The sequence below is a fragment of the Anomaloglossus baeobatrachus genome, chromosome 10 (genome assembly GCF_048569485.1).
Source record: "Anomaloglossus baeobatrachus isolate aAnoBae1 chromosome 10, aAnoBae1.hap1, whole genome shotgun sequence".
Taxonomy (NCBI): domain Eukaryota; kingdom Metazoa; phylum Chordata; class Amphibia; order Anura; family Aromobatidae; genus Anomaloglossus; species Anomaloglossus baeobatrachus.
In genome coordinates, this window is record NC_134362.1 from 213,049,144 (window position 1) to 213,076,486 (window position 27,343).

General features: G+C 55.0%; 1 protein-coding gene across 1 annotated transcript in view; it reads right to left on the reverse strand.

The window, feature by feature from the left end:
• Positions 1 to 27,343, reverse strand: part of HYDIN (HYDIN axonemal central pair apparatus protein) — a 211,862-nt gene that overhangs the window by 133,833 nt on the left and 50,686 nt on the right. The window contains exons 13-23 of the mRNA XM_075325454.1: positions 27,215 to 27,282; positions 24,538 to 24,773; positions 20,618 to 20,718; positions 20,412 to 20,547; positions 20,159 to 20,323; positions 6,450 to 6,602; positions 5,430 to 5,668; positions 1,118 to 1,256; positions 974 to 1,078; positions 712 to 855; positions 489 to 629 (exon numbers count right to left, since the gene is read on the reverse strand). Of these exons, the coding sequence (XP_075181569.1) occupies positions 489 to 629; positions 712 to 855; positions 974 to 1,078; positions 1,118 to 1,256; positions 5,430 to 5,668; positions 6,450 to 6,602; positions 20,159 to 20,323; positions 20,412 to 20,547; positions 20,618 to 20,718; positions 24,538 to 24,773; positions 27,215 to 27,282 (1,627 nt within the window). The remainder of the gene's footprint in view (positions 1 to 488; positions 630 to 711; positions 856 to 973; positions 1,079 to 1,117; positions 1,257 to 5,429; positions 5,669 to 6,449; positions 6,603 to 20,158; positions 20,324 to 20,411; positions 20,548 to 20,617; positions 20,719 to 24,537; positions 24,774 to 27,214; positions 27,283 to 27,343) is intronic.

The following is a 27,343-nucleotide window of genomic DNA, read 5'->3' on the forward strand; positions in this document are numbered from 1 at the left end:
CCTGTGTGCAACGATACCAGACGGGGAGAAGGGAGGAAAGATTCCTCTTTGTAAGGAGGCGAGCACCGGGCACACTACCAACTGGGAACCAGGCAAGCTACCGACTGGGCACACTACCGACTGGGTACACTACCAACTGGGCACAGGGCACACTACCGACTGGGAACCAGGCAAGCTACCGACTGGGCACACTACCGACTGGGAACCAGGCAAGCTACCGACTGGGAACCAGGCAAGCTACCGACTGGGCACACTACCAACTGGGAACCAGGCAAGCTACCGACTGGGCACACTACCAACTGGGCACACTACCAACTGGGAACCAGGCAAGCTACCGACTGGGCACACTACCAACTGGGCACAGGGCACACTACCGACTGGGAACCAGGCAAGCTACCGACTGGGCACACTACCGACTGGGAACCAGGCAAGCTACCGACTGGGAACCAGGCAAGCTACCGACTGGGCACACTACTGACTGGGACTACCTCCTCATCATCCTCCTGGATGACACTGCTGTGGTAGAGGGAGAATGGAGGCTTCAGGGAGAGGAGGATTGTTAGAGGCAGCGAGGACACATTTCTCAGGATCACAGACTCGATCTTCTCCTTCAGCTCCTCTTCTGGTGGCTGGAAAAGGCAGAAGACAAGGAATGAGTAAAGTGAGGCCGGCCTCGGTGGTGGAGGCCGCAGCAGTGCAGCAGTTTGGCACCTTCTCCACATAGAAGTGCAGGCTGGGCTTGGACAGGTGAAGCACTGGAGTGATGAATTCACAGGTCACCTCGGCCGCCATGATTCTCTCCTTCCCGGACTGTTTTCCTATAATGGCGTGTCCCAGCAGACGCTCCTTCACCATCTGTAACACAAGACGTGGCACGTGGACGTTCCTGTGTGAACCCAGCACAATACCCCATGAGGTGCCCCGTGCTGGCAGTAGGGTCCGTTGGTAACGTGCAAGATACCTCTGGCCTCACCTTTGGGGTACCGCAGGAGCCCTCTAGCACCACATCAATGCTCTGCCCAGGATTCAACTCCATCCGTGATGGAAGCAGCCTGAACATGGGGCCGCCGGGCTCAGACTGAGGAGGCCCAAGCACGGACTGAGGGAGCCCAAGCACGGACTGAGGGGGTCCAGGCTTAAGGCTGGGAAGTTGCTGTCTTTTGCTGAAATGTGGGAATCCTTCTGTCATCCAGTAGAGCTGGTGAGTTCGGCGACCACGATTCGTCATGGTAAAGTGATAGCGGCAGGGCCCGGCACTGCGTGGAGATGGAGATGGCTAATTACATGGCAGACAGTGAGGAAACATACACCCCTGCTTCAGCCCCGCCACACTGTGCCCCCCACTAGCGGGGGACATACACCCCCGCTCCAGCCTCGCCGCACTGTGCCCCCCACCAGCGGGGGACATACACCCCCGCTCCAGTCGTGCCGCACTGTGCCCCCCACCAGCGGGGGACATACACCCCCGCTCCAGTCGTGCCGCACTGTGCCCCCCACCAGCGGGGGACATACACCCCCGCTCCAGTCGTGCCGCACTGTGCCCCCCACCAGCGGGGGACATACACCCCCGCTCCAGTCTTGCCGCACTGTGCCCCCCACCAGAGAGACACGGCAGCGAGGAACATACACCCCAGCTCCAGCCTCACCGCACTGTGCCCCCCACCAAAGAGACACGGCAGCGGGGGTCACGCTTCAGGGCTCAGCCATCGTCTATTCGCTGTTGCAGAGACACTGGCTCCGGGGTTTGGTCATCGTCTGCTCACTGATGAAGAGACACTGGCAGGGTCACGCTCCGGGGTTTGGCCATCGTCTGCTCGCTGTTGCAGAGACGCGGGCAGGGTCACGCTCCGGGGATTGGCCATCGTCTGCTCGCTGTTGCAGAGACGCGGGCAGGGTCACTCTCCGAGATTTGGCCATCGTCTGCTCGCGGTTGCAGAGACGCGGGCAGGGTCACGCTCCGGGGTTTGGCCATCGTCTGCTCGCTGTTGTAGAGACGCGGGCAGGGTCACGCTCCGGGGTTTGAACATCGTCTGCTCGCTGTTGCAGAGACGCGGGCAGGGTCACGCTCCGGGGATTGGCCATCGTCTGCTCGCTGTTGCAGAGACGCGGGCAGGGTCACTCTCCGAGATTTGGCCATCCTCTGCTCGCTGTTGTAGAGACGCGGGCAGGGTCACGCTCCGGGGTTTGGCCATCGTCTGCTCGCTGTTGTACAGTCGCAGGCAGGGTCACTCTCCGGGGTTTGGCCATCGTCTGCTCGCGGTTGAAGAGACGCGGGCAGGGTCACGCTCCGGGGTTTGGTCATCGTCTGCTCACTGTTGTACAGTCGCAGGCAGGGTCACGCTCCGGGGTTTGGCCATCGTCTGCTCGCTGTTGTACAGTCGCAGGCAGGGTCACGCTCTGGGGTTTGGCCATCGTCTGCTCGCGGTTGCAGAGACGCAGGCAGGGTCACGCTCCGGGATTTGGCCATCGTCTGCTCGCTGTTGTACAGTCGCAGGCAGGGTCACGCTCTGGGGTTTGGCCATCGTCTGCTCGCGGTTGCAGAGACACGGGCAGGGTCACGCTCCGGGGTTTGGCCATCGTCTGCTCGCTGTTGTAGAAACACGGGCAGGGTCACGCTCTGGGGTTTGGCCATCGTCTGCTCACTGTTGTAGAGACACGGGCAGGGTCACGCTCCGGGGTTTGGACATCGTCTGCTCACTGTTGTAGAGACACGGGCAGGGTCACGCTCCGGGGCTTGGCCATCGTCTGCTCGCTGTTGCAGAGACGCGGGCAGGGTCACGCTCCGGGCTTTGGCCATCGTCTGCTCGCTGTTGCAGGGACGCGGGTAGGGTCACGCTCCGGGGTTTGTCCATCCTCTGCTCGCTGTTGTAGAGACGCGGGCAGGGTCACGCTCCGGGGTTTGGCCATCGTCTGCTCGCTGTTGCAGAGACGCGGGCAGGGTCACGCTCCGGGGTTTGGCCATCGTCTGCTCGCTGTTGCAGAGACGCGGGCAGGGTCACGCTCCGGGCTTTGGCCATCGTCTGCTTGCTGTTGCAGGGACGCGGGTAGGGTCACGCTCCGGGGTTTGTCCATCCTCTGCTTGCTGTTGTAGAGACGCGGGCAGGGTCACGCTCCGGGGTTTGGCCATCGTCTGCTCGCTGTTGCAGAGATGCGGGCAGGGTCACGCTCCGGGGTTTGTCCATCCTCTGCTCGCTGTTGCAGAGACGCGGGCAGGGTCACGCTCCGGGGTTTGGCCATCGTCTGCTCGCTGTTGCAGAGACGCGGGCAGGGTCACGCTCCGGGGTTTGGCCATCGTCTGCTCGCTGTTGCAGAGACGCGGGCAGGGTCACGCTCCGGGCTTTGGCCATTGTCTGCTTGCTGTTGCAGGGACACGGGTAGGGTCACGCTCCGGGGTTTGTCCATCCTCTGCTCGCTGTTGTAGAGACGCGGGTAGGGTCACGCTCCGGGGTTTGTCCATCCTCTGCTCGCTGTTGTAGAGACGCGGGCAGGGTCACGCTCCGGGGTTTGGCCATCGTCTGCTCGCTGTTGCAGAGATGCGGGCAGGGTCACGCTCCGGGGTTTGTCCATCCTCTGCTCGCTGTTGCAGAGACTCAGGCAGGGTCACGCTCCGGGGTTTGGCGATCGTCTGCTCGCTGTTGCAGAGACGCGGGCAGGGTCACGCTCCGGGGTTTGGCCATCGTCTGCTCACTGTTGCAGAGATGCGGGCAGGGTTATGCTATGAGGTTTGGCCATCGTCTGCTCGCTGTTGTACAGTCGCAGGCAGGGTGATGCTCCAGGGTTTGTCCATCCTCTGCTCGCTGTTGTAGAGACGCGGGCAGGGTCACGCTCCGGGGTTTGTCCATCCTCTGCTCGCTGTTGCAGAGACGCGGGCAGGGTCACGCTCCGGGGTTTGGCCATCGTCTGCTCACTGTTGCAGAGATGCGGGCAGGGTTATGCTATGAGGTTTGGCCATCGTCTGCTCGCTGTTGTACAGTCGCAGGCAGGGTGATGCTCCAGGGTTTGTCCATCCTCTGCTCGCTGTTGTAGAGACGCGGGCAGGGTCACGCTCCGGGGTTTGTCCATCCTCTGCTCGCTGTTGCAGAGACGCGGGCAGGGTCATGCTCCGGGGTTTGGCCATCGTCTGCTCGCTGTTGCAGAGACGCGGGCAGGGTCACGCTCCGGGGTTTGGCCATCGTCTGCTCGCTGTTGCAGAGACGCGGGCAGGGTCACGCTCCGGGGTTTGGCCATCGTCTGCTCGCTGTTGCAGAGACGCGGGCAGGGTCACGCTCCGGGGTTTGGCCATCGTCTGCTCGCTGTTGCAGAGACGCGGGCAGGGTCACGCTCCGGGGTTTGGCCATCGTCTGCTCGCTGTTGCAGGGACGCGGGCAGGGTCACGCTCCGGGGTTTGGCCATCGTCTGCTCGCTGTTGCAGAGACGCGGGCAGGGTCACGCTCCGGGGTTAGGCCATCGTCTGCTCGCTGTTGCAGGGACGCGGACAGGGTCACGCTCCGGGGTTTGGCCATCGTCTGCTCGCTGTTGCAGAGACGCGGGCAGGGTCACGCAGCTCTAGGGTTACGCTCTCGGCAGCTTCTTGAGTTACGGCCGGGGCTCAGATGAAGTTACGCTGGTGTTCTCTTCCATGGCCGCCCATTATACTCCGTGGGGCGCAGGACAAAGGCGATGACAATGAGCAGCAGTCAGAGACCTGCTCCGACATGTCCCAGGGACAGTTAACCACGGCCGTGCCAGCCAGACTCATTCCTGGCCCGCAGAGGCGCCCGGGCCGGGGAGTGTCAGGTTAAGTGGCATCTAATACTGGCATTATGTTTCCATCCACTAAGGCTTTGATCAAACACAAAGGGTCCGATGTCACTGAAACCCCCCGAACAAAAGAACAGGCAGTGAAAGTAGGAAAGTGACCCTGCGCCGCTCCTCACAGGGTCATCAGAGCCGGACCCCCACCACAAACGCACTGCTCCACAAACTTTCCACTGACACCAGACACTATCACCCCATCCTGTCAGAGCCGGCAGGACCCATGCACCATGTTCATGTGCGCGCACGGACAACGCAGAGGTGCAGGGGACTTCTGCTGATTGTGGGCACAGCGTGTGAGGAGAACGGTGCCGCAGACACTGAGGACTGTGGATCACACAGCCGCGCACAACCTGGCGGCAGGAGAAGAGGGCGGCGTCTAGTTCTAGCACGTCCAGGCACCATTACATGATCTCACAGTTCCCACATCCACCACATAACGGCTGCTCGGGGTAAAGCTCAGACCCCCCAAACACTGGGGATAGAAAGTTATCACTGGGTCCTGCTGAGAGTCAATGACGTGGAGACGAAATGTGGGAGACAAAGGCAGACTGACGTACAGAGCCATACAGACGTTATACAGACGTTACACATACAGACGTTATACATACGTCCCTCGTTACCAGGTCATGTACCTGAAATGGGACCCAAGATTCAGCACTGGGGCAAATGGCCGGTCAGTGACTATGGTGGTCCCGGTGCCCGCAGCACGCACTGGGATCAGGTAGGTGCTGCTGTCTGTAATCAGTAGCTGAACGGTGTCTCTGAAGGCCACGGTATCATCCAGACAGGCCACCAGTGTCAGCTGGACCTCACCTTCTGGAGGAACCTCCCCACAGCTCGGCTCGACCCGCCACAGCGAGCGTTTCCGCATCTGTGAAGAAGAGCAACAGCGAAAGGGCTCAGGTCACAATCCAGGAAACACCCCTGCCAAGTCAGAGGTAACCGGCTGACAGGGGTGACCGAAAAGCAAGACGGGGGCAACAAGGAGACAGAGGAGCAGGACGGGGGTGGCAGAGGCAAAGGACGAGGGTGACAAGGAGACAGAGGAGCAGGACAAGTGCGACAGAGGCGAAAGACGGGGACAACCGAAAAGCAGGACGGGGGCGACAGAGGTGAAGAACGGAGGTGACCGAAAAGCAGAATAGGGGCGGAGAGGAGACAGAGGAGCAGGACAGGGGCAACGACAAAGGCAAGGATGGGGGCAAAGAAAAGACAGAGGCGCAGAATGGGGCAACGACAAAAGCGAAGAACGGGGGCGATGAGGGGACAGAGGTAACGACAGAGACAGAGGTGCAGGACAGGGGCAACAACAGAGGCAAAGGACGGGGGCGACGAGGATACAAAGCCGAAAGATGGGGGCGGACAGAGGCGAAGAACCGGGCAGGACAGAGGAGAAGGACGGAGGCGGACAGAGGAGAAGGATGGGGGTTGACAGAGGTGAAGAACGGAGGTGACCCAAAAGCAGAATAGGGGCGGAGAGGAGACAGAGGAGCAGGACAGGGGCAACGACAAGGTGAATGAGGCGCAGTACGGGGGCGCCAAGGTGATCCTCGCATCCTTGTACACTGAATGCATCAGAGGTGTAAACACAAGTGACCGAGATACATAATGTCAGGTGGTCACTGACCGGCCGCAGGGATCTTTGCACTTACCATACTGGCTTGGAAGGGAGCGGAGATCTGAGACTGGTTACATAGACTAACTGTTCTGAAGACTTCTGTGAGAACTGTGATATCCCCAAAATCCACCTCACTAGGGTCCACATGGACGACCGGCCCCTCGCCAGTGCACAGCAGAGTAACGTCCTGTGAAAGACAAACACCCCAGTATCAATAAAAGAAGAGGCTATAGCAGGGGTCTCATCACACAGCCTGCAAGCCGCATGTGGCCCCTCAGGCTGCTTCTTGTGGCCTAATGCAGGGGGCCACCGCCATCAGCACTTTACTGCAGATGACTGTATTGCTGGCACCGAGCAGAGAAGCTCTCTGTACAGCTATACCACTGGCAACTGCTGGCCAATCAGAGTGTATGAGGTCAGCTGCTGGCCTCTGATTGGCCAGCGGCTCCCATTGGAATAGTTGTGCAGAGATCTTCTCTCCGTGGGACCAGCAATATATTCATCTGAAATAAAGCAATGATGGCAGTGGCTCCGATTGTCAAGAGATCTGCGTGCCTGCGAGCAAAAAACGTAGGCAAGGATGGGCACATTACTACAGGGTGGAGACAAGGATGGCCACATTACTACAGGATGGGGACAAGGATGAGCACATTACTACAGGATGGGGACAAGGATGAGCACATTACTACAGGATGGGGACAAGGATGAGCACATTACTACAGGATGGGGACAAGGATGAGCACATTACTACAGGATGGGGACAAGGATGGGTACATTACTACAGTATGGGGACAAGGATGGGCACATTACTACAGGGTGGAGACAAGGATGGCCACATTACTACAGGATGGGGACAAGGATGAGCACATTACTACAGGATGGGGACAAGGATGGGCACATTACTACAGGATGGGCACATTACTACAGGGTGGGGACAAGGATGGCCACATTACTACAGGATGTGGACAAGGATGGGCACATTACTACAGGATGGGCACATTACTACAGGGTGGGGACAAGGATGGCCACATTACTACAGGATGGGGACAAGGATGGGCACATTACTACAGGATGGGGACAAGGATGGCCACATTACTACAGGGTGGAGACAAGGATGGCCACATTACTACAGGATGGGGACAAGGATGGGCACATTACTACAGGATGGGCACATTACTACAGGGTGGGGACAAGGATGGGCACATTACTACAGGATGGGGACAAGGATGGGCACATTACTACAGGGTGGGGACAAGGATGGGCACATTACTACAGGATGGAGACAAGGATGGGCACATTACTACAGGATGGGGACAAGAAGGGGCACATTACTACTGGATGGGGACCAGGATGAGAATATTATTACAGGATGGAGACAAGGATGGGCACATTACTACCGGATGGGGACAAGGATGGGCACATTACTACAGGATGGGGACAAGGATGGGCACATTACTACAGGATGGGGACAAGAAGGGGCACATTACTACAGGATGGGGACAAGAAGGGGCACATTACTACTGGATGGGGACCAGGATGGGCACATTACTACAGGATGGGGACAAGGATGGGCACATTACTACAGGATGGTGACCGGGTCAAGACACATTACTACAGGATGGGGACATTACTACATGCGACCCATATTCTAAGCAGAGCTTGAAACTCCTGGGCTATAGCAGCCAGAGAGGTGAAACTGGCTGGAAAACGCCACTTGGGACACTTGTGTCACTCTCCGATGTGTCCAGTGCTGTGTGATCATCAGAGCTTCCACCCCATCTTGCTGAGTGCTCATCACGGGGATAGTAATGGCGGGCCTCCAGTGCCGACAAGAAGCTTTCCAAATCCTTCATTGATTAGAAAGAAGTGAAAATGGTGAATTGTGGATTTGTGCATCATGAGGCGACATCTACTGACATCAAAACCGTCATCACCGGCCACGTTACAGGCAACATCAGTCTGTCACCGGCACAGTCCTCCAAACATTCACTTTTGGAGTTTTGGAGAGTTTCGACTTGATTTTCTTTGCAGGATGTCAGTCGCCTCCAGAGCTGCAGTTTGGATGAGATTGGCCTCCAGAGCTGCAGTTTGGATGAGATTGGCCTCCAGAGCTGCAGTTTGGATGAGATCGGCCTCCAGAGCTGCAGTTTGGATGAGATCGGCCTCCAGAGCTGCAGTTTGGATGAGATCGGCCTCCAGAGCTGCAGTTTGGATGAGATTGGCCTCCAGAGCTGCAGTTTGGATGAGATCGGCCTCCAGAGCTGCAGTTTGGATGAGATCGGGCTCCAGAGCTGTAGTTTGGATGAGATCGGCCTCCAGAGCTGCAGTTTGGATGAGATCGGCCTTCAGAGCTGCAGTTTGGATGAGATCGGCCTCCAGAGCTGCAGTTTGTATGAGATCGGCCTCCAGAGCTGCAGTTTGGATGAGATCGGGCTCCAGAGCTGTAGTTTGGATGAGATCGGCCTCCAGAGCTGCAGTTTGGATGAGATCGGCCTTCAGAGCTGCAGTTTGGATGAGATCGGCCTCCAGAGCTGCAGTTTGGATGAGATCGGCCTCCAGAGCTGCAGTTTGGATGAGATCGGCCTCCAGAGCTGCAGTTTGGATGAGATCACCCTTCAGAGCTGCAGTTTGGATGAGATCGGCCTCCAGAGCTGCACTTTGGATGAGATCGGCCTCCAGAGCTGCAGTTTGGATGAGATCGGCCTCCAGAGCTGCACTTTGGATGAGATCGGCCTCCAGAGCTGCAGTTTGGATGAGATCGGCCTCCAGAGCTGCAGTTTGGATGAGATCACCCTTCAGAGCTGCAGTTTGGATGAGATCGGCCTCCAGAGCTGCAGTTTGGATGAGATCGGCCTCCAGAGCTGTAGTTTGGATGAGATCGGCCTCCAGAGCTGCAGTTTGGATGAGATCGGCCTCCAGAGCTGTAGTTTGGATGAGATCGCCCTCCAGAGCTGCAGTTTGGATGAGATCGGCCTCCAGAGCTGCAGTTTGGATGAGATCGGCCTCCAGAGCTGCAGTTTGGATGAGATCGGCCTCCAGAGCTGCAGTTTGGATGAGATCACCCTTCAGAGCTGCAGTTTGGATGAGATCGGCCTCCAGAGCTGCAGTTTGGATGAGATCGGCCTCCAGAGCTGTAGTTTGGATGAGATCGCCCTCCAGAGCTGCAGTTTGGATGAGATCGGCCTCCAGAGCTGCAGTTTGGATGAGATCGGCCTCCAGAGCTGCAGTTTGGATGAGATCGGCCTCCAGAGCTGTAGTTTGGATGAGATCGGCCTCCAGAGCTGCAGTTTGGATGAGATCGGCCTCCAGAGCTGTAGTTTGGATGAGATCGCCCTCCAGAGCTGCAGTTTGGATGAGATCGGCCTCCAGAGCTGCAGTTTGGATGAGATCGGCCTCCAGAGCTGTAGTTTGGATGAGATCGCCCTCCAGAGCTGCAGTTTGGATGAGATCGGCCTCCAGAGCTGCAGTTTGGATGAGATCAGCCTCCAGAGCTGCAGTTTGGATGAGATCGGCCTCCAGAGCTGCAGTTTGGATGAGATCGGCCTCCAGAGCTGCAGTTTGGATGAGATCGGCCTCCAGAGCTGCAGTTTGGATGAGATCACCCTTCAGAGCTGCAGTTTGGATGAGATCGGCCTCCAGAGCTGCAGTTTGGATGAGATCGGCCTCCAGAGCTGTAGTTTGGATGAGATCGCCCTCCAGAGCTGCAGTTTGGATGAGATCGGCCTCCAGAGCTGCAGTTTGGATGAGATCGGCCTCCAGAGCTGCAGTTTGGATGAGATCGGCCTCCAGAGCTGCAGTTTGGATGAGATCGGCCTCCAGAGCTGTAGTTTGGATGAGATCGGCCTCCAGAGCTGCAGTTTGGATGAGATCGGCCTCCAGAGCTGTAGTTTGGATGAGATCGCCCTCCAGAGCTGCAGTTTGGATGAGATTGGCCTCCAGAGCTGCAGTTTGGATGAGATCGGCCTCCAGAGCTGCAGTTTGGATGAGATCGGCCTCCAGAGCTGCACTTTTTGTTTTTTAACTTCGTTTTATTAACAATTTCAAACATGGTACAACTGACATTTGCCATATAAATATAGCTCCGTATATAGATAGTAATATTTAAATATAACAATAAACAGTCATATAAAGTCCATAATATCTTTAGCACTTAACATAGAACAATGTTATTATCCATACTTCTTATCATTTGCATATATATCTCATTTTATATTGAGCATAAGAACAGCTCTAACTATCAGCATGACCATATTTTGAAAACAAGATAGAAAGAGGAATAGAAAAAGGAAGAAAGAACAACAACAGCCACATTGCATTATTATAGCTCAATATACCATTGGACAGTGTTTCATATCCCAACATCTAGCGGGAACCACCGTTATCCGCATAATCTCCCTCAAACCTCCGCAAGTGTGTCTGGAGAAGAATTCCACAAACCCCAGATTTTGTTACATTTTCCCGGGCACCCCCTATTATAATATACCACCCGCTCATAGACTATGGTTGCATTGACTAGTGTAACCCAGGACCGCACAGTTGGATCCGAATCTCCCATCCACCTCAGAGCTATTAATTTCCTGGCCAGAAACAATGCCTCTCTGAGGAATATTGCCATGTAATGATCCCAGGACTCTTCCTCCACCCCCCAAACAGGCATATCAAAGGGTCACACAAAACAGGAATCCACACAATCGATGTCCGCAGAGATGTCCCTCCCCACCAGTACGAAGATATATTGGGACAGCTCCAGATCATATGTATGAAATTTGCCCCTGAGAGATGACACCTCGGGCACTCCGATGTACGAGAACGGCCCATACTAAATAATCGAGTTGGAGTAAGGTATGCCTGGTGGACAATGTAGCATTGAATCAACTTATTATTAACCGAAGGGGATACCACAGTCGGAGATTCCAATATCTCTTCCCATTCCTCTCCCTGTAGAGAGGGAATTAGAGATTTCCATCTATCCTGGGCTGTCAAGGGGTCCGACTCCACCCCCACCGACAACAAGTAAGTATATATAGCTGAGATGAGGCCTCGAGGTCCTTGTGATTTTAGAATACCTATCATAGGAAGTGATGATATCAATCTCCTCACTCCAATGTTCTGTTTGTGGGATTGAATCGCTGTGCGAATCTGCAGGTATCTAAAAAACTGTGATCTTGGGACATTATATTCAATCTGGACTTGGTCAAAGGACTTGAAGGTTGTGGTTCCCGGGACAAAAAGATCACCTAATACAGTGACGCTGTGAGTGGCCCAGAATTGCGCCGAGGGGGGATCTCTCAGAGTATGGAAGTGGCTATTCCCCCGTAATGGGAGTTCCGCCACCACCCCTTCGAAGTGTACCACCCTCTTGGCTTGTCGCCAGACTAATCTTGCCAACCTGAGGAGGGGTAATTGCCGTGGTGTTCTCAGTCCTTCTGATTCCAGAAAACCCACTAAACAATCAGTCCCAGCCGCGTGTGCCAAGTGACTCTCAGAGTTTGGCAGCTGACATCCAGGCATCCAAGTCTCTAGTGCCCTAAGCTGTCCCGCGAGGTAGTAGAGGAAGAACTCCGGTAAAGCCATCCCTCCCAGTCTTCTGGATCTCTGTAAAATGGATAACCGAAGTTTGGGTCTGGATTTCCCCCATATGAAAGATGTAGTAAGCGAGTTCAACATTGAGAAGAAGGATTTGGGTACTGATACTGCACTATGTTGTAGTGTGTAGCTAAGCTTTGGAAGTAATATTTTGATTAAATTTATTCTGCCAACCACTGACAGGGGTAGCTTGCTCCACAAGTTATATTTAAGTGTAACGTGCTCCAGAAGTGGTGTTATACTCGTCTGCAGGTCTAGTGTATGGTCTTTCTGTATGTGTATTCCCAGGTATTTAAAGCTAGTTACCACTTGCAAAGTTGACCTACCCTCCATTGAAATTCCAGACCCATGCATTAATGGCATCAAAGCCGACTTATCCCAGTTGATGCGTAGTCCCGAAAACTCCCCAAATGTATCTATAGTGTCTATAACCACCGGTAGAGTCTCTTGCACTCGATCTAAGAAGACAACCATGTCATCCGCATACAATCCTATTTGATCTGTGCGGTCGGCTATAGTGATCCAGTGATCTGTGGATGAGAGCGGATTCTAATTGCCAAAGCTTCAATAACTAGTGCAAACAATGCTGGAGACTGAGGGCATCCCTGTCTTGTGACCCGGTTCAATGCGAAGGGTGTAGACATAGCACCATTGACTAGTATCCTGGCTGTCGGGGACCTATACAACATATGAATCCAATTACTGAATTTAGGCCCATAAGCGAATCTCTGGAGGCAGGCAAATAAAAATGGCCATTCTACTGAGTCAAATGCCTTGGCCGCGTCCAGCGAGGCCAAGGCCCACTCGTTCTCCTGGACCAGTGTGCTATATTGCACTATGGACTGGACCCGTCTTATATTTATAGAGGTGTTTTTCCCGGCATAAATCCAGTTTGATCAGGGTGAACTATACGCAATATGACTGAATTAAGCCTGGACGCCAGTATTTTGGTAAAGATCTTGTAATCCACGTTAACTAGGGATATAGGACGGTATGAACCGCAGTCTAGTGGGTCTTTACCCTCCTTCCTCAGCACGACTATATGTGCTTCGTACAAGGAGGCAGGTAGAGAGTCGCCGGCTGAAAAATGTGAGAAAACCTCTAAAAGAATCGGGGCCGATACGTCACAATATTTACTATAGAATTCTATGGGAAGCCCATCTGGACCCGGAGATTTCCCCCTAGCCATATCCGAGATGGCAGCATAGCGAGATCCAGTGTGATGTCCGCCTCCAGAGACTCCCGTTGTGATTCACTCAAAGCGGGAAACTCCAAATCTGACAAACATGTCACGCAACTCAGAACTCCATGAGGATTTCTAGAAGTGTATAGGGTTTTATAGTATTCACAAAAGCACTCTAAAATATCCTCAGGGGATGTAGCTATTGAGCCATCCATCCTCCCTACACCCAATATTGTATTTGAAGTGTTGTGTTGCCTAACCATATATGCCAATAATTTACTGGATTGATTTCCAAGCTCAAAATATGATTGGGTAAAGAACAATTTGCGTTTGGACTTGGTCTCAGAGTGCTGCATATATAACCTATATGAATGCATCCAGGCCGCCCTATTTCCATCGGTTGGGGCCGATATATATATTGCCTCTAAGTCCCTAAGTCTCCCCTCTACTATATCATCCTCAGTTTTAGTCACTCTTTTAAGATATGTTATGGTTGAAGACAAACACCCTCTAAGGTAGGCTTTAAGAGTGTCCCACACCAAGTTAATATTCCAGGGTTTAGGGTGGGCTTCCAGGAAATCCTCTATTTGGGTCAGAGTTCTATCACTTTGATCTATTAGTTTCAGCCAAAAGGGGTTTAACCTCCAAAAGGGTTTACCAACACCTTGGTTAGTCTTCGTAGTAAGAATCACTGGGCTGTGATCTGATATGCCCCTGACCCCGTGTACCACGTCCTCCACCCAGGTTGCGATATTGCTCGACCCAAAAATATAATCTAGTCGGGACAGCGTGCGTCTAGTAGAAGAATGACATGTATATTCTCGGGTGTTAGGATGCCGGAGTCGCCAAAGGTCAATCCACCCACCTCCCTCCGCGCATTGCTGCAAATCAGTCAAGTATGTGGCCGAATGTTGTCCCCCTCCATCCATCCGAAACCTGTCCTGCTCTTCATTCATCACAAGATTAAAATCCCCCATACATAACACATACGCATCTGGATAATTGAGGGCAAAGCTCATTGCTTGTTTAAGAATGGAGATGCGAGCTGGCGGGCGGTTGTAAATACATAATAGCACATAATGTCTAGAGTTTATAGACTCATATATAAACACAAATCGCCCCTCCGGGTCACACCTCACCACCTTCACTTCCCAACGGATATGTCTATGGACCAATAGAGAGACACCCCTGGAGTAGCTGGTGTGGAACGCATGTGCCGACCATTGTACCCACGGTTTGTTTACTAGTCTGGCTGTGTCCCGTGTGAGGTGAGTCTCTACCAGTACCACCAGTTGGGCCTTGACTTGCTTAATTTGGGAGAATACCTTAATACGTTTTTTGGGCGATTTAAGGCCTCTGACATTCCAGGTCATAAATATCAGCTCTGACCCCATATCACATAGATCTTTTTATAGAACCAGGATCCCAGGTATAAGACGCTTTCTGCCCTGCAATTAAGTGTGGTTAACCCTCCAACAGTAATAAGCCTGTCCCTGCAAAGAAATAAAGTTAATGCAATTGCAGTTGTAAACATATAGAACCAATATCGAACTTCAGGACCTTTCCGATAAGTCCTGTAAAACATTTCAAACATCAATGGGGATACCACCACTGAATACAGTGTCCTGGTATAGGTGGTATAAGGGTGCACAAGATAGGGCTCCCATTTCACAAGAACCAATTCCTGGCCAATTCCTCTATCACTCGAGGCACGGGGAAGTCCCATCTGTCTCCAAAGGGGGCTTCAAGCAACCATGGAAGAAGAGGGTCGCCAGGGGGCACAGAAAATGTAACTTAGGAAAGTAATCTCATGGCTTCTGCCCCTTAGGTTTCGGGTGTACCTGTAGCCAGTCCTCAGCCTCAGCAGGTGTAGTAAAAAACAGAGGCGACCCTTCATGCACTATGCGGAGCCGGGCAGGGTACAGCATAGAGTAGATGATGTTCCGCTCCCTTAATTTCTTCTTCACCTCCATGAAGTGGGCCCTCTGTTTCTGGAGGTCTACCGAAAAGTCCGGAACGATCGAGAGGGCAGCATTATTGAACTTGAGTGGGCTCTTCTGTCGGGCCAGACGGAGTGCTGTGTCTCCATCTCTGTAGTTGAGCATCCTTGCTAAAAAGGGACGTGGTGGCGCGCCTGGAATAGGAGGCCTTGTTGGAACTCTGTGCGCCCTCTCCACCGCAAATGTCGAGGAGAACTCATCTCCGAGATTACATTTCAGCCACTCCTCCAGGAATTGTTCCGGATGCTGACCTTCCGAGCGCTCTGGCAGTCCTATGATTCGTATATTGTTTCGACGCATGCGGTTCTCCAGATCGTCGGGCTTTCTGGCACCATGCATTTGCTGATTCGGCCATTGTGGTCATTTTTGTTTTGAGTGTTACAGTTTGATCCTCCAGTTCAGACACTCGTGTCTCGACTTCTGCTGTTCGGGCCCTCAGGGATTGCATGTCCTGACGCAGGAGGCCCACCTCTGAATGTACCTGCTCAATTTTCCCTGTGAGGGAGCTGTTGCTTGTAGAAATTGCTTGTAGAAGCTGTTCATACACCTGCCTCAGGGTTCAATCATCTTGATCCTCTGACCCGTCATCCAATAGTGCCTGACCTTTTGGGGTGGCATTTCTCTTGGCTTTAGGGGCATCTGCCTGACCACCCCTTGCGAACTCCTTAAGTTTGTCAATAGCTCCACTTTGTTTAGGGGGACTCATATTGATACACTGGGGATTTGCTGATTCTGCACCCCTCTCTTATCGTGCCCCCGTGCGTCTGAATCTGTGCCTTCATAATGTATATTTAGTAATATGTCTGTCTCCACTTCCTCACCACGTCCAGAGAGCCGGAAAACAGACACTTATATGGTGGATAATAAGAATGAAGGGAGTCCCAGGGCAGCACAGCACTCAGGGTGTATTTATCAGGATGATGCAGGCCTGCGCAGCGTGGGGACTTCAATATGTGTCACTTATTTGTTTTCATGTGTCAGGAAAAATCTGCAGGGCCCGTTTTTCAAGGCACACACTCCAGACCCTCCAGCACTCTATGGGTTAAAGTCTCCTACACAGCCGCCGGGCCCCGGGTCTTCACCTCTGGCCATAAATCTGTCGCTCCTCACTGCTCTCCGGAGTCATGCTCTGCTGCTCACTGTGGAAATGCAGGCTGTAGGGAAGATGGCTGCTGCTCCACACTCTCCAGCCTCAGGAGATCCAGCAACGCCGTGCAAGAGTCAGAGAATAGCTCCAGTGGGAATCTGCAGCCTCCAGATGGTGTCTCCTGTCACAGCAGCAGGTCAGTGAGTAAATGGATCAGGTAACCGGGTGTAAATGGCCAGGATAAGATCAGGATTATAGGAGCTCTCTTCCCATGCGTCCTCTCTGGTCGGCTACATCGCCCCGCCCTCCAGAGCTGCACTTTGGATGAGATCGGCCTCCAGAGCTGCACTTTGGATGAGATCGGCCTCCAGAGCTGCACTTTGGATGAGATCGGCCTCCAGAGCTGCACTTTGGATGAGATCGGCCTCCAGAGCTGCACTTTGGATGAGATCGGCCTCCAGAGCTGCACTTTGGATGAGATCGGCCTCCAGAGCTGCACTTTGGATGAGATCGGCCTTCAGAGCTGCACTTTGGATGAGATCGGCCTTCAGAGCTGCACTTTGGATGAGATCGGCCTCCAGAGCTGCAGTTTGGATGAGATCGGCCTCCAGAGCTGCAGTTTGGATGAGATCGGCCTCCAGAGCTGCAGTTTGGATGAGATCGGCCTCCAGAGCTACAGTTTGAAAGAGATCGGCCTCCAGAGCTACAGTTTGGATGAGATCGGCCTCCAGAGCTGCAGTTTGGATGAGATCGGCCTCCAGAGCTGCAGTTTGGATGAGATCGGCCTCCAGAGCTGCAGTTTGGATGAGATCGGCCTCCAGAGCTGCAGTTTGGATGAGATCGGCCTCCAGAGCTGCAGTTTGGAAGAGATCGGCCTCCAGAGCTACAGTTTGAAAGAGATCGGCCTCCAGAGCTACAGTTTGGATGAGATCGGCCTCCAGAGCTGCAGTTTGGATGAGATCGGCCTCCCACCCTCATAGATCTACTGCTGGAGGATTCTCCAAAGGTTCTCAATAGGGCTGAGATCAGGGGAGGCCAGTGGCCGCACCGGGAGCTTCGCTAATTTTCTGCCCAGAGCAGCCGGTGACTCTGAGGTTTTCAGTGTCAGCATGAAAAGGATTTATCTACAGACGGCACCGACAGAAAGTGGTCAGTGAGAAACTCTGCTTGGCCTAGGACATTTTCACACCTTCAGGGACCATGAAGGGGCCACCAGTTCTCTGCCCATGATTCCGGCAAAGTATATGACTCCACCACCTTCTTGCTGATGTTGTAGCTCTGTTGGGGTATAGTGGCCGTCCACCACTCCATCCACCCACCAACCATCCACTACTCCATCCACCCACCAACCATCCACTACTCCATCCACCCACAACTCCATCCACCCACCAACCATCCACTACTCCATCCACCCACCAACCATCCACTACTCCATCCACCCACCAACCATCCACTACTCCATCCACCCACCAACCATCCACTACTCCATCCACCCACCAACCATCCACTACTCCATCCACCCACCAACCATCCACTACTGCATCCACCCATCAATCATCCACTACTCCATCTACTCACCAACCATCCACTACTCCATCCACCCACCAACCATCCACCCACCAACCATCCACTACTCCATCCACCCACCAACCATCCACTACTCCATCCACCCACCAACCATCCACTACTCCATCCACCCACCAACCATCCACTACTCCATCCACCCACCAACCATCCACTACTCCATCCACCCACCAACCATCCACTACTCCATCCACCCACCAACCATCCACTACTCCATCCACCCACCATCCACTACTCCATCCACCCACCAACCATCCACTACTCCATCCACCCACCAACCATCCACTACTGCATCCACCCATCAATCATCCACTACTCCATCCACTCACCAACCATCCACTACTCCATCCACCCACCAACCATTCACCCACCAACCATCCACTACTCCATCCACCCACCAACCATCCACTACTCCATGCACCCACCAACCATCCACTACTCCATCCACCCACCAACCATCCACCACTCCATCCACCCACCAACCATCCACCACTCCATCCACCCACCAATCATACACTACTCCATCCACCCACCAACCATCCACTACTCCATCCACCCACCAACCATCCACTACTCCATCCACCCACCAACCATCCACCACTCCATCCACCCACCAACCATCCACTACTCCATCCACTACTGCATCCACCCACCAACCATCCACTACTGCATCCACCCATCAATCATCCACTACTGCATCTACCCACCAACCATCCACTACTCCATCCACCCATCAATCATCCACTACTCCATCCACCCACCAACCATCCACTACTCCATCCACCCACCAACCATCCACTACTCCATCCACCCACCAACCATCCACTACTCCATCCACCCACCAACCATCCACTACTCCATCCACCCACCAACCATCCACTACTCCATCCACCCACCAACCATCCACTACTGCATCCACCCATCAATCATCCACTAGTGCATCTACCCACCAACCATCCACTACTCCATCCACCCATCAACCATCCACTACTCCATCCACCCATCAACCATCCACTACTCCATCCACCCATCAACCATCCACTACTGCATCTACCCACAAACCATCCACTACTCCATCCACCCACCAACCATCCACCACTCCATCCACCCACCAACCATCCACCACTCCGTCCACCCATCAACCATCCACCACTCCATCCACTACTGCATCTACCCACAAACCATCCATTACTCCATCCACCCACCAACCATCCACTACTCCATTCACCCACCAACCATCCACCACTCCATCCACTACTCCATCCACCCACCAACCATCCAACACTCCATCCACCCACCAACCATCCACTACTCCATCCAGCCACCAACCATCCACCTGGACCATCCATTGTTGTTCGGCGCTCATCGGTGTAGACGACGGTCTTCACATCTCTTGGGGTCACTTCTCTGGTTCCTGCTTGTGGTCAGGAGCCGATCTGTAGGTTTCTGCACATCTGCCACCTGTGGAGGATCCTGCACCTCGAGGTCCCCATGTGCTGCTCTGTAATTTGGGATTTAGCAGAGGTTTTCTTCATCTGGTGAATTTGGCAGAATCTTCCGCATTCTGCCTTTATCTGCCCAAACCATCTGTGCCATGTATCAGCCACCAATGTGTCCACAGTACGATGGCGGCTCTGAAGTTTTCCAGAAACGTCTTGTGTTGTCACACCTTGCCCCGGCTTTCCTCTGTGTGACGCTTTTCAGCAGCAGAGATCCTTTTTCTGTCCCATTTTGCCTGCATCCGGCAGCTGCAGAATAATGGTGAACGTCCGGAGTAGTTTCCAGTAACTGAGCTCAAGGGGCAAAATCATTATCAGCGGTGCGCGAGATCGAGGTCAGCGTCCAAAAGACGCCGAGACACAGACCATCCAGGAGGTGATGGGGAAAGAAAACATCTGTATGATGCATCCAATCTGCAGGGGAATTTGGAGTATGGTTGGGATGGGCGGTTGGGACGGGCAATCAGGATGGGCGATTGGAATGGGCAAGTCGGAATGGGCAAGTCGGGACGGGCAAGTCGGAACGGGTGACAGGGATGGGCAGTAGGGCCGGGCGGCCGGCATGGGCAGTGGGTGCGGGTGGCCGGGATGGGTGAGCAGGATGGGCGAGCAGGATGGGCGGCCGGGATTGGCGTGCAGGATGGACGGTTGGGACGGGCGGGCAGGATGGGTGGTCAGTCAGACCACAGACAGCAGTAATAAGTACAGCACACAAGTCAGCCACAATATAAAGACACGTATTGCAGGTGGGGTCCATGGGAAGGAGAATATGGGATTCCCTGTAATAGAGGTGGGCAGCTTTACCAGTGGGGGCTGCGGGCTCCCATACACTGCAGTGTACGCCTTCGTGCTCAGCTCCCCGGTCCTCTGGGCTCTCATCACTATGGGGATGTCCACGCTGCTGTGTGCGTCCACGATCCCGCGTGGCTGTGGGCTGTCATACCAGACACCAGAGGAAGAATCAGACTCCTTAAAAAAAGATGGCAGAGAGCGGCCGCTCAGACACTTCTGCTTCCCCCTAACAAGTAAATGAATTGTAGAATGGGCGATGCCGTACCTGCGGCAGGAAGACATAACACCCCCGGAGGCTGCTGGGATTGTGCACGGTCACGCTCCGCTCATATGGGAACCGCAGGAAGCACCGGTTATATGTAACGGCAACGTTCTCCACAAACAGTGGCGGCACCAGGCACCTGGGTCACAAGACAGCATCAGCACCAGCGCCACATCATCATTACACAGGGGGCACAAGGCCCAAATTACCTGGCCGTTACTGGTAAAGCCAAGACCTCCTCTCCAATCCCGGCCACGTCCACCACCAGGGCCAGCTCGTACTTCTTCAAGGTGTTGGAGCACAGCGTCACCTATGAATATAAAGCCAGAACAATGAGGACAGGAGGCAGTGACGGCCAGAGAGGCCATGAAGCACCCGGAGATGATACCAGAGCGGTGAGGACAGGAGGCAGTGACAGCCAAAGAGGCCATGACGTCCCCGGAGATGATGCCTGAGCGGTGAGGACAGGAGGCAGTGACAGCCAAAGAGGCCATGACGTTCCCGGAGATGATGCCAGAGCGGTGAGGACAGGAGGAGTGACGGCCAGAGAGGCCATGACGCCCCCGGAGATGATGCCAGGGCGGTGAGGACAGGAGGAGTGACGGCCAGAGAGGCCATGAAGCACCCAGAGATGATACCAGAGCGGTGAGGACAGGAGGCAGTGACGGCCAGTGAGGCCATGAAGCACCCGGAGATGATACCAGAGCGGTGAGGACAGGAGGCAGTGACGGCCAGAAAGGCCATGAAGCACCCGGAGATGATACCAGAGCGGTGAGGACAGGAGGCAGTGACAGCCAAAGAGGCCATGACGTCCCCGGAGATGATACCAGAGCGGTGAGGACAGGAGGCAGTGACGGCCAGTGAGGCCATGAAGCACCCGGAGATGATACCAGAGCGGTGAGGACAGGAGGCAGTGACAGCCAAAGAGGCCATGACGTCCCCAGAGATGATGCCAGTGCGGTGAGGACAGGAGGCAGTGACGGCCAGTGAGGCCATGAAGCACCCGGAGATGATACCAGAGCGGTGAGGGCAGGAGGCAGGGACGGCCAGAGAGGCCATGAAGCCCCCGGAGATGATACCAGAGCGGTGAGGACAGGAGGCAGTGACGGCCAGTGAGGCCATGAAGCACCCGGAGATGATACCAGAGCGGTGAGGACAGGAGGCAGTGACGGCCAGTGAGGCCATGAAGCCCCCGGAGATGATACCAGAGCGGTGAGGACAGGAGGCAGTGACGGCCAGTGAGGCCATGAAGCACCCGGAGATGATGCCAGAGCGGTGAGGACAGGAGGAGTGCGGCCAGTGAGGCCATGAAGCACCCGGAGATGATGCCAGAGCGGTGAGGAAAGGAGGCAGTGACGGCCAGTGAGGCCATGAAGCACCCGGAGATGATGCCAGAGCGGTGAGGAAAGGAGGCAGTGACGGCCAGTAAGGCCATGAAGCACCCGGAGATGATGCCAGAGCGGTGAGGACAGGAGGAGTGATGGCCTGTGAGGCCATGAAGCACCCGGAGATGATGCCAGAGCGGTGAGGACAGGAGGCAGTGACGGCCAGTGAGGCCATGAAGCACCCGGAGATGATACCAAAGCGGTGAGGACAGGAGGAGTGCGGCCAGTGAGGCCATGAAGCACCCGGAGATGATGCCAGAGCGGTGAGGACAGGAGGAGTGCGGCCAGTGAGGCCATGAAGCACCCGGAGATGATACCAGAGCGGTGAGGACAGGAGGAGTGCGGCCAGTGAGGCCATGAAGCACCCGGAGATGATACCAGAGCGGTGAGAACAGGAGGAGTGACGGCCAGTGAGGCCATGAAGCACCCGGAGATGATGCCAGAGCGGTGAGGACAGGAGGAGTGCGGCCAGTGAGGCCATGAAGCACCCGGAGATGATACCAGAGCGGTGAGGACAGGAGGAGTGACGGCCAGTGAGGCCATGAAGCACCCGGAGATGATACCAGAGCGGTGAGAACAGGAGGAGTGACGGCCAGTGAGGCCATGAAGCACCTGGAGATGATGCCAGAGCGGTGAGGACAGGAGGAGTGACGGCCAGTGAGGCCATGAAGCCCCCGGAGATGATACCAGAGCGGTGAGGACAGGAGGCAGTGACGGCCAGTGAGGCCATGAAGCACCCGGAGATGATACCAGAGCGGTGAGGACAGGAGGAGTGCGGCCAGTGAGGCCATGAAGCACCCGGAGATGATACCAGAGCGGTGAGGACAGGAGGAGTGCGGCCAGTGAGGCCATGAAGCACCCGGAGATGATGCCAGAGCGGTGAGGACAGGAGGAGTGCGGCCAGTGAGGCCATGAAGCCCCCGGAGATGATACCAGAGCGGTGAGGACAGGAGGCAGTGACGGCCAGTGAGGCCATGAAGCACCCGGAGATGATGCCAGAGCGGTGAGGAAAGGAGGCAGTGACGGCCAGTGAGGCCATGAAGCACCCGGAGATGATGCCAGAGCGGTGAGGAAAGGAGGCAGTGACGGCCAGTAAGGCCATGAAGCACCCGGAGATGATGCCAGAGCGGTGAGGATAGGAGGCAGTGACGGCCAGTGAGGCCATGAAGCACCGGGAGATGATGCCAGAGCGGTGAGGACAGGAGGAGTGCGGCCAGAGAGGCCATGAACCACCTGGAGATGATGCCAGAGAGGTGAGGACAGGAGGAGTGCGGCCAGTGAGGCCATGAAGCACCTGGAGATGATGCCAGAGCGGTGAGGACAGGAGGAGTGCGGCCAGTGAGGCCATGAAGCGCCGTCTACCTGGATGTGCTGGATATCAGCCATATAACAAATCCTTCTTTATGTAATTTCATCCCCTAGATCTGCTGACCACCGTACCCCAGAGATAGGGAGGGGGGGGATTCTGGAAATCATTTACCCATAGCGTAGTACTAATACCTGTCGTTACACCAGTCCTACATCGGTTTTCTTGTCAGATAGTGGTGCGTACCTGTCAGAGAGTCAGGATCATGGAGAGCGCTGAGCCGGGGGCTGGGGCATGACTGATGGGACACATAATGCAAGTAATGACACGGGCAAGCGGGGAACGGATGGGTAGAAGGGCAGCAGCTGTCTGCACGAATCCTCGTCAGAGCCACGCTCCACCGCAGCCCCCCGGTGCTCGGCCGCCAGCTCCGCACACATCCATTATTACAGGACGTGGACTCACATCATCAGAGCCAGGAGCCCAGGCACAGTGAGCCCCTATATTACAGCCATGGGGTCCCCTCCTGGAGGAAGCGCCAATTACATTACATATCCACAGACATGTTAGGGAGGTGCGAGACTGAACAAGTGGGGAGATAAGCAGCTGCCAGTAGCGAGCACGGCCGCTGCTCCGTCCACGTGAGAAGATGGTGCGCTAGCCCTGCACACGGGAGGGATCAGAACATTCCTCACATTTACAGGAGGCTGTGCACGGATGGACAACATGGACCCATCTGAGCATTTACTACATGCCACAGACTGAGATATAACCCGGCACATTGCCTGGTCTGTATGTCACCGGCCTGCGAGAGCCGAGCATCGGGAACGGCGGCCAGATCAGAGGGACGTGGGGCCACGCGCTCTGCCCTTACATTGCCCGGTCTTTATGTCACCGGCCTGCGAGAGCCGAGCATCGGGAATGGCGGCCGGATCAGAGGGACATGGGGCCACGCGCTCTGCCCTTACATTGCCCGGTCTGTATGTCACCGGCCTGCGAGAGCCGAGCATCGGGAACGGCGGCCAGATCAGAGGGACGTGGGGCCACGCGCTCTGCCCTTACATTGCCCGGTCTGTATGTCACCGGCCTGCGAGAGCCGAGCATCGGGAACGGTGGCCAGATCAGAGGGACGTGGGGCCACGCGCTCTGCCCTTACATTGCCTGGTCTGTATGTCACCGGCCTGCGAGAGCCGAGCATCGGGAACGGCGGCCAGGTCAGAGGGATGTGGGGCCACGCGCTCTGACCTTACATTGCCCGGTCTTTATGTCACCAGCCTGCGAGAGCCGAGCATTGGGAACGGCGGCCAGATCAGAGGGACGTGGGGCCACGCGCTCTGACCTTACATTGCCCGGTCTGTATGTCACCGGCCTGCGAGAGCCGAGCATCGGGAACGGCGGCCAGATCAGAGGGACGTGGGGCCATGCGCTCTGCCCTTACCTCTATGTTCAGGAGGCCCTGTGAGCGGATGGTTCCTGTACAGGGAGTGATGGTGAATTCCTGGGGTGTCCGGCCTCCGTGCTGCCGTCTCCTCCATGGTGCGGCCTTGTCTTCTAGGATGCGAGTGTGACTGGTGATGCTGGGGTCTCCGCTGCCATCTCCCGGGACCCGCAGACTGAAGCTCATGGGAACCAGAGATGTGTTATTTAGAGAACAGCAGAGAGTTTGTGGAAACCCTGGAAAACACATAATTACCATGGAAAAGCCTCAGAATAAGCCACTCCAATATATAAATGCACACATCACCAACATATACCGCAGCGCTGTACAATCCTGACCATACAAGTGAAAAAGATATCAAACATCACAGAGCAAAAACTACAAAACAGCTAATCACCACAAACTCCAATCCCATGGGGTAGTGTATACCAGAGAACTGGTGCAGCACAGGAGAAGTTCTGAAAGACGACTGTCCTAGATCAATACCAGAACAGAACGGATAGGAGGAGATGTAGTGGGTGCAGCACTGTGGAGAGGATGGGTAGGTGATAGAGATGAGGAGGAGATGTAGGGGGTGCAGCACTGTGGAGAGGACGGGTAGGTGATAGAGATGAGGAGGAGATGTAGGGGGTGCAGCACTGTGGAGAGGACGGGTAGGTGATAGAGATGAGGAGGAGATGTAGGGCGGTGCAGCACTGTGGAGAGACGGGTAGGTGATAGAGATGAGGAGGAGATGTAGGGCGGTGCAGCACTGTGGAGAGGACGGGTAGGTGATAGAGATGAGGAGGAGATGTAGGGGGGTGCAGCACTGTGGAGAGGACGGGTAGGTGATAGAGATGAGGAGGAGATGTAGGGCGGTGCAGCACTGTGGAGAGACGGGTAGGTGATAGATGGATGAGGAGGAGATGTAGGGGGTGCAGCACTGTGGAGAGGATGGGTAGGTGATAGAGATGAAGAGGAGATGTAGGGGGGTGCAGCACTGTGGAGAGGACGGGTAGGTGATAGAGATGAGGAGGAGATGTAGGGGGTGCAGGACTGTGGAGAGGACGGGTAGGTGATAGAGATGAGGAGGAGATGTAGGGGGTGCAGCACTGTGGAGAGGACGGGTAGGTGATAGAGATGAGGAGGAGATGTAGGGGGGTGCAGCACTGTGGAGAGGACGGGTAGGTGATAGAGATGAGGAGGAGATGTAGGGGGGTGCAGCACTGTGGAGAGGACGGGTAGGTGATAGAGATGAGGAGGAGATGTAGGGGGTGCAGCACTGTGGAGAGGACGGGTAGGTGATAGAGATGAGGAGGAGATGTAGGGGGTGCAGCACTGTGGAGAGGACGGGTAGGTGATAGACAGATGAGGAGGAGATGTAGGGGGTGCAGTACTGTGGAGAGGACGGGTAGGTGATAGAGATGAAGAGGAGATGTAGGGGGGTGCAGCACTGTGGAGAGGACGGGTAGGTGATAGAGATGAGGAGGAGATGTAGGGGGTGCAGCACTGTGGAGAGGACGGGTAGGTGATAGAAATGAGGAGGAGATGTAGGGGGGTGCAGCACTGTGGAGAGGACTGGTAGGTGATAGAGATGAGGAGGAGATGTAGGGGGTGCAGCACTGTGGAGAGGACGGGTAGGTGATAGATGGATGAGGAGGAGATGTAGGGTGGTGCAGCACTGTGGAGAGGACGGGTAGGTGATAGAGATGAGGAGGAGATGTAGGGGGTGCAGCACTGTGGAGAGGATGGGTAGGTGATAGAGATGAGGAGGAGATGTAGGGTGGTGCAGCACTGTGGAGAGGATGGGTAGGTGATAGAGATGAGGAGGAGATGTAGGGCGGTGCAGCACTGTGGAGAGGACGGGTAGGTGATAGAGATGAGGAGGAGATGTAGGGGGTGCAGCACTGTGGAGAGGACCTGTAGGTGATAGAGATGAGGAGGAGATGTAGGGCGGTGCAGCACTGTGGAGAGGACGGGTAGGTGATAGAGATGAGGAGGAGATGTAGGGCGGTGCAGCACTGTGGAGAGGACGGGTAGGTGATAGAGATGAGGAGGAGATGTAGGGGGTGCAGCACTGTGGAAAGGACCTGTAGGTGATAGAGATGAGGAGGAGATGTAGGGCGGTGCAGCACTGTGGAGAGGACGGGTAGGTGATAGAGATGAGGAGGAGATGTAGGGCGGTGCAGCACTGTGGAGAGGACGGGTAGGTGATAGAGATGAGGAGGAGATGTAGGGGGTGCAGCACTGTGGAGAGGACCTGTAGGTGATAGAGATGAGGAGGAGATGTAGGGCGGTGCAGCACTGTGGAGAGGACGGGTAGGTGATAGAGATGAGGAGGAGATGTAGGGCGGTGCAGCACTGTGGAGAGGACGGGTAGGTGATAGAGATGAGGAGGAGATGTAGGGTGGTGCAGCACTGTGGAGAAGACAAGTAGGTGATGGAGATGAGGAGGAGATGTAGGGCGGTGCAGCACTGTGGAGAGGACGGGTAGGTGATAGAGATGAGGAGGAGATGTAGGGCGGTGTTATATAGTGCTAGGACGGAGAACTCGATGTTATATACAGTGGACAGTCGGTCTCTGGACTCACAGTCGTGCGGAGGAGGTCAGGAGAAGATGTACACTATATGTGTGGCAGTATCCAGGGAGGCCATGACACTAGTTTTCCTAGAGGGGTGGCAGAGAGACAACACTCACCAAATGACACATCCCCAAAGTGTAAGGCGGGTACGCTGAAGTGGAAGGTGGGTCCGATGATGCAGCCCCTGCCGGATCACACACAGATATCAGCACTATACATACAAGACTACAGAACGCACAATCTTC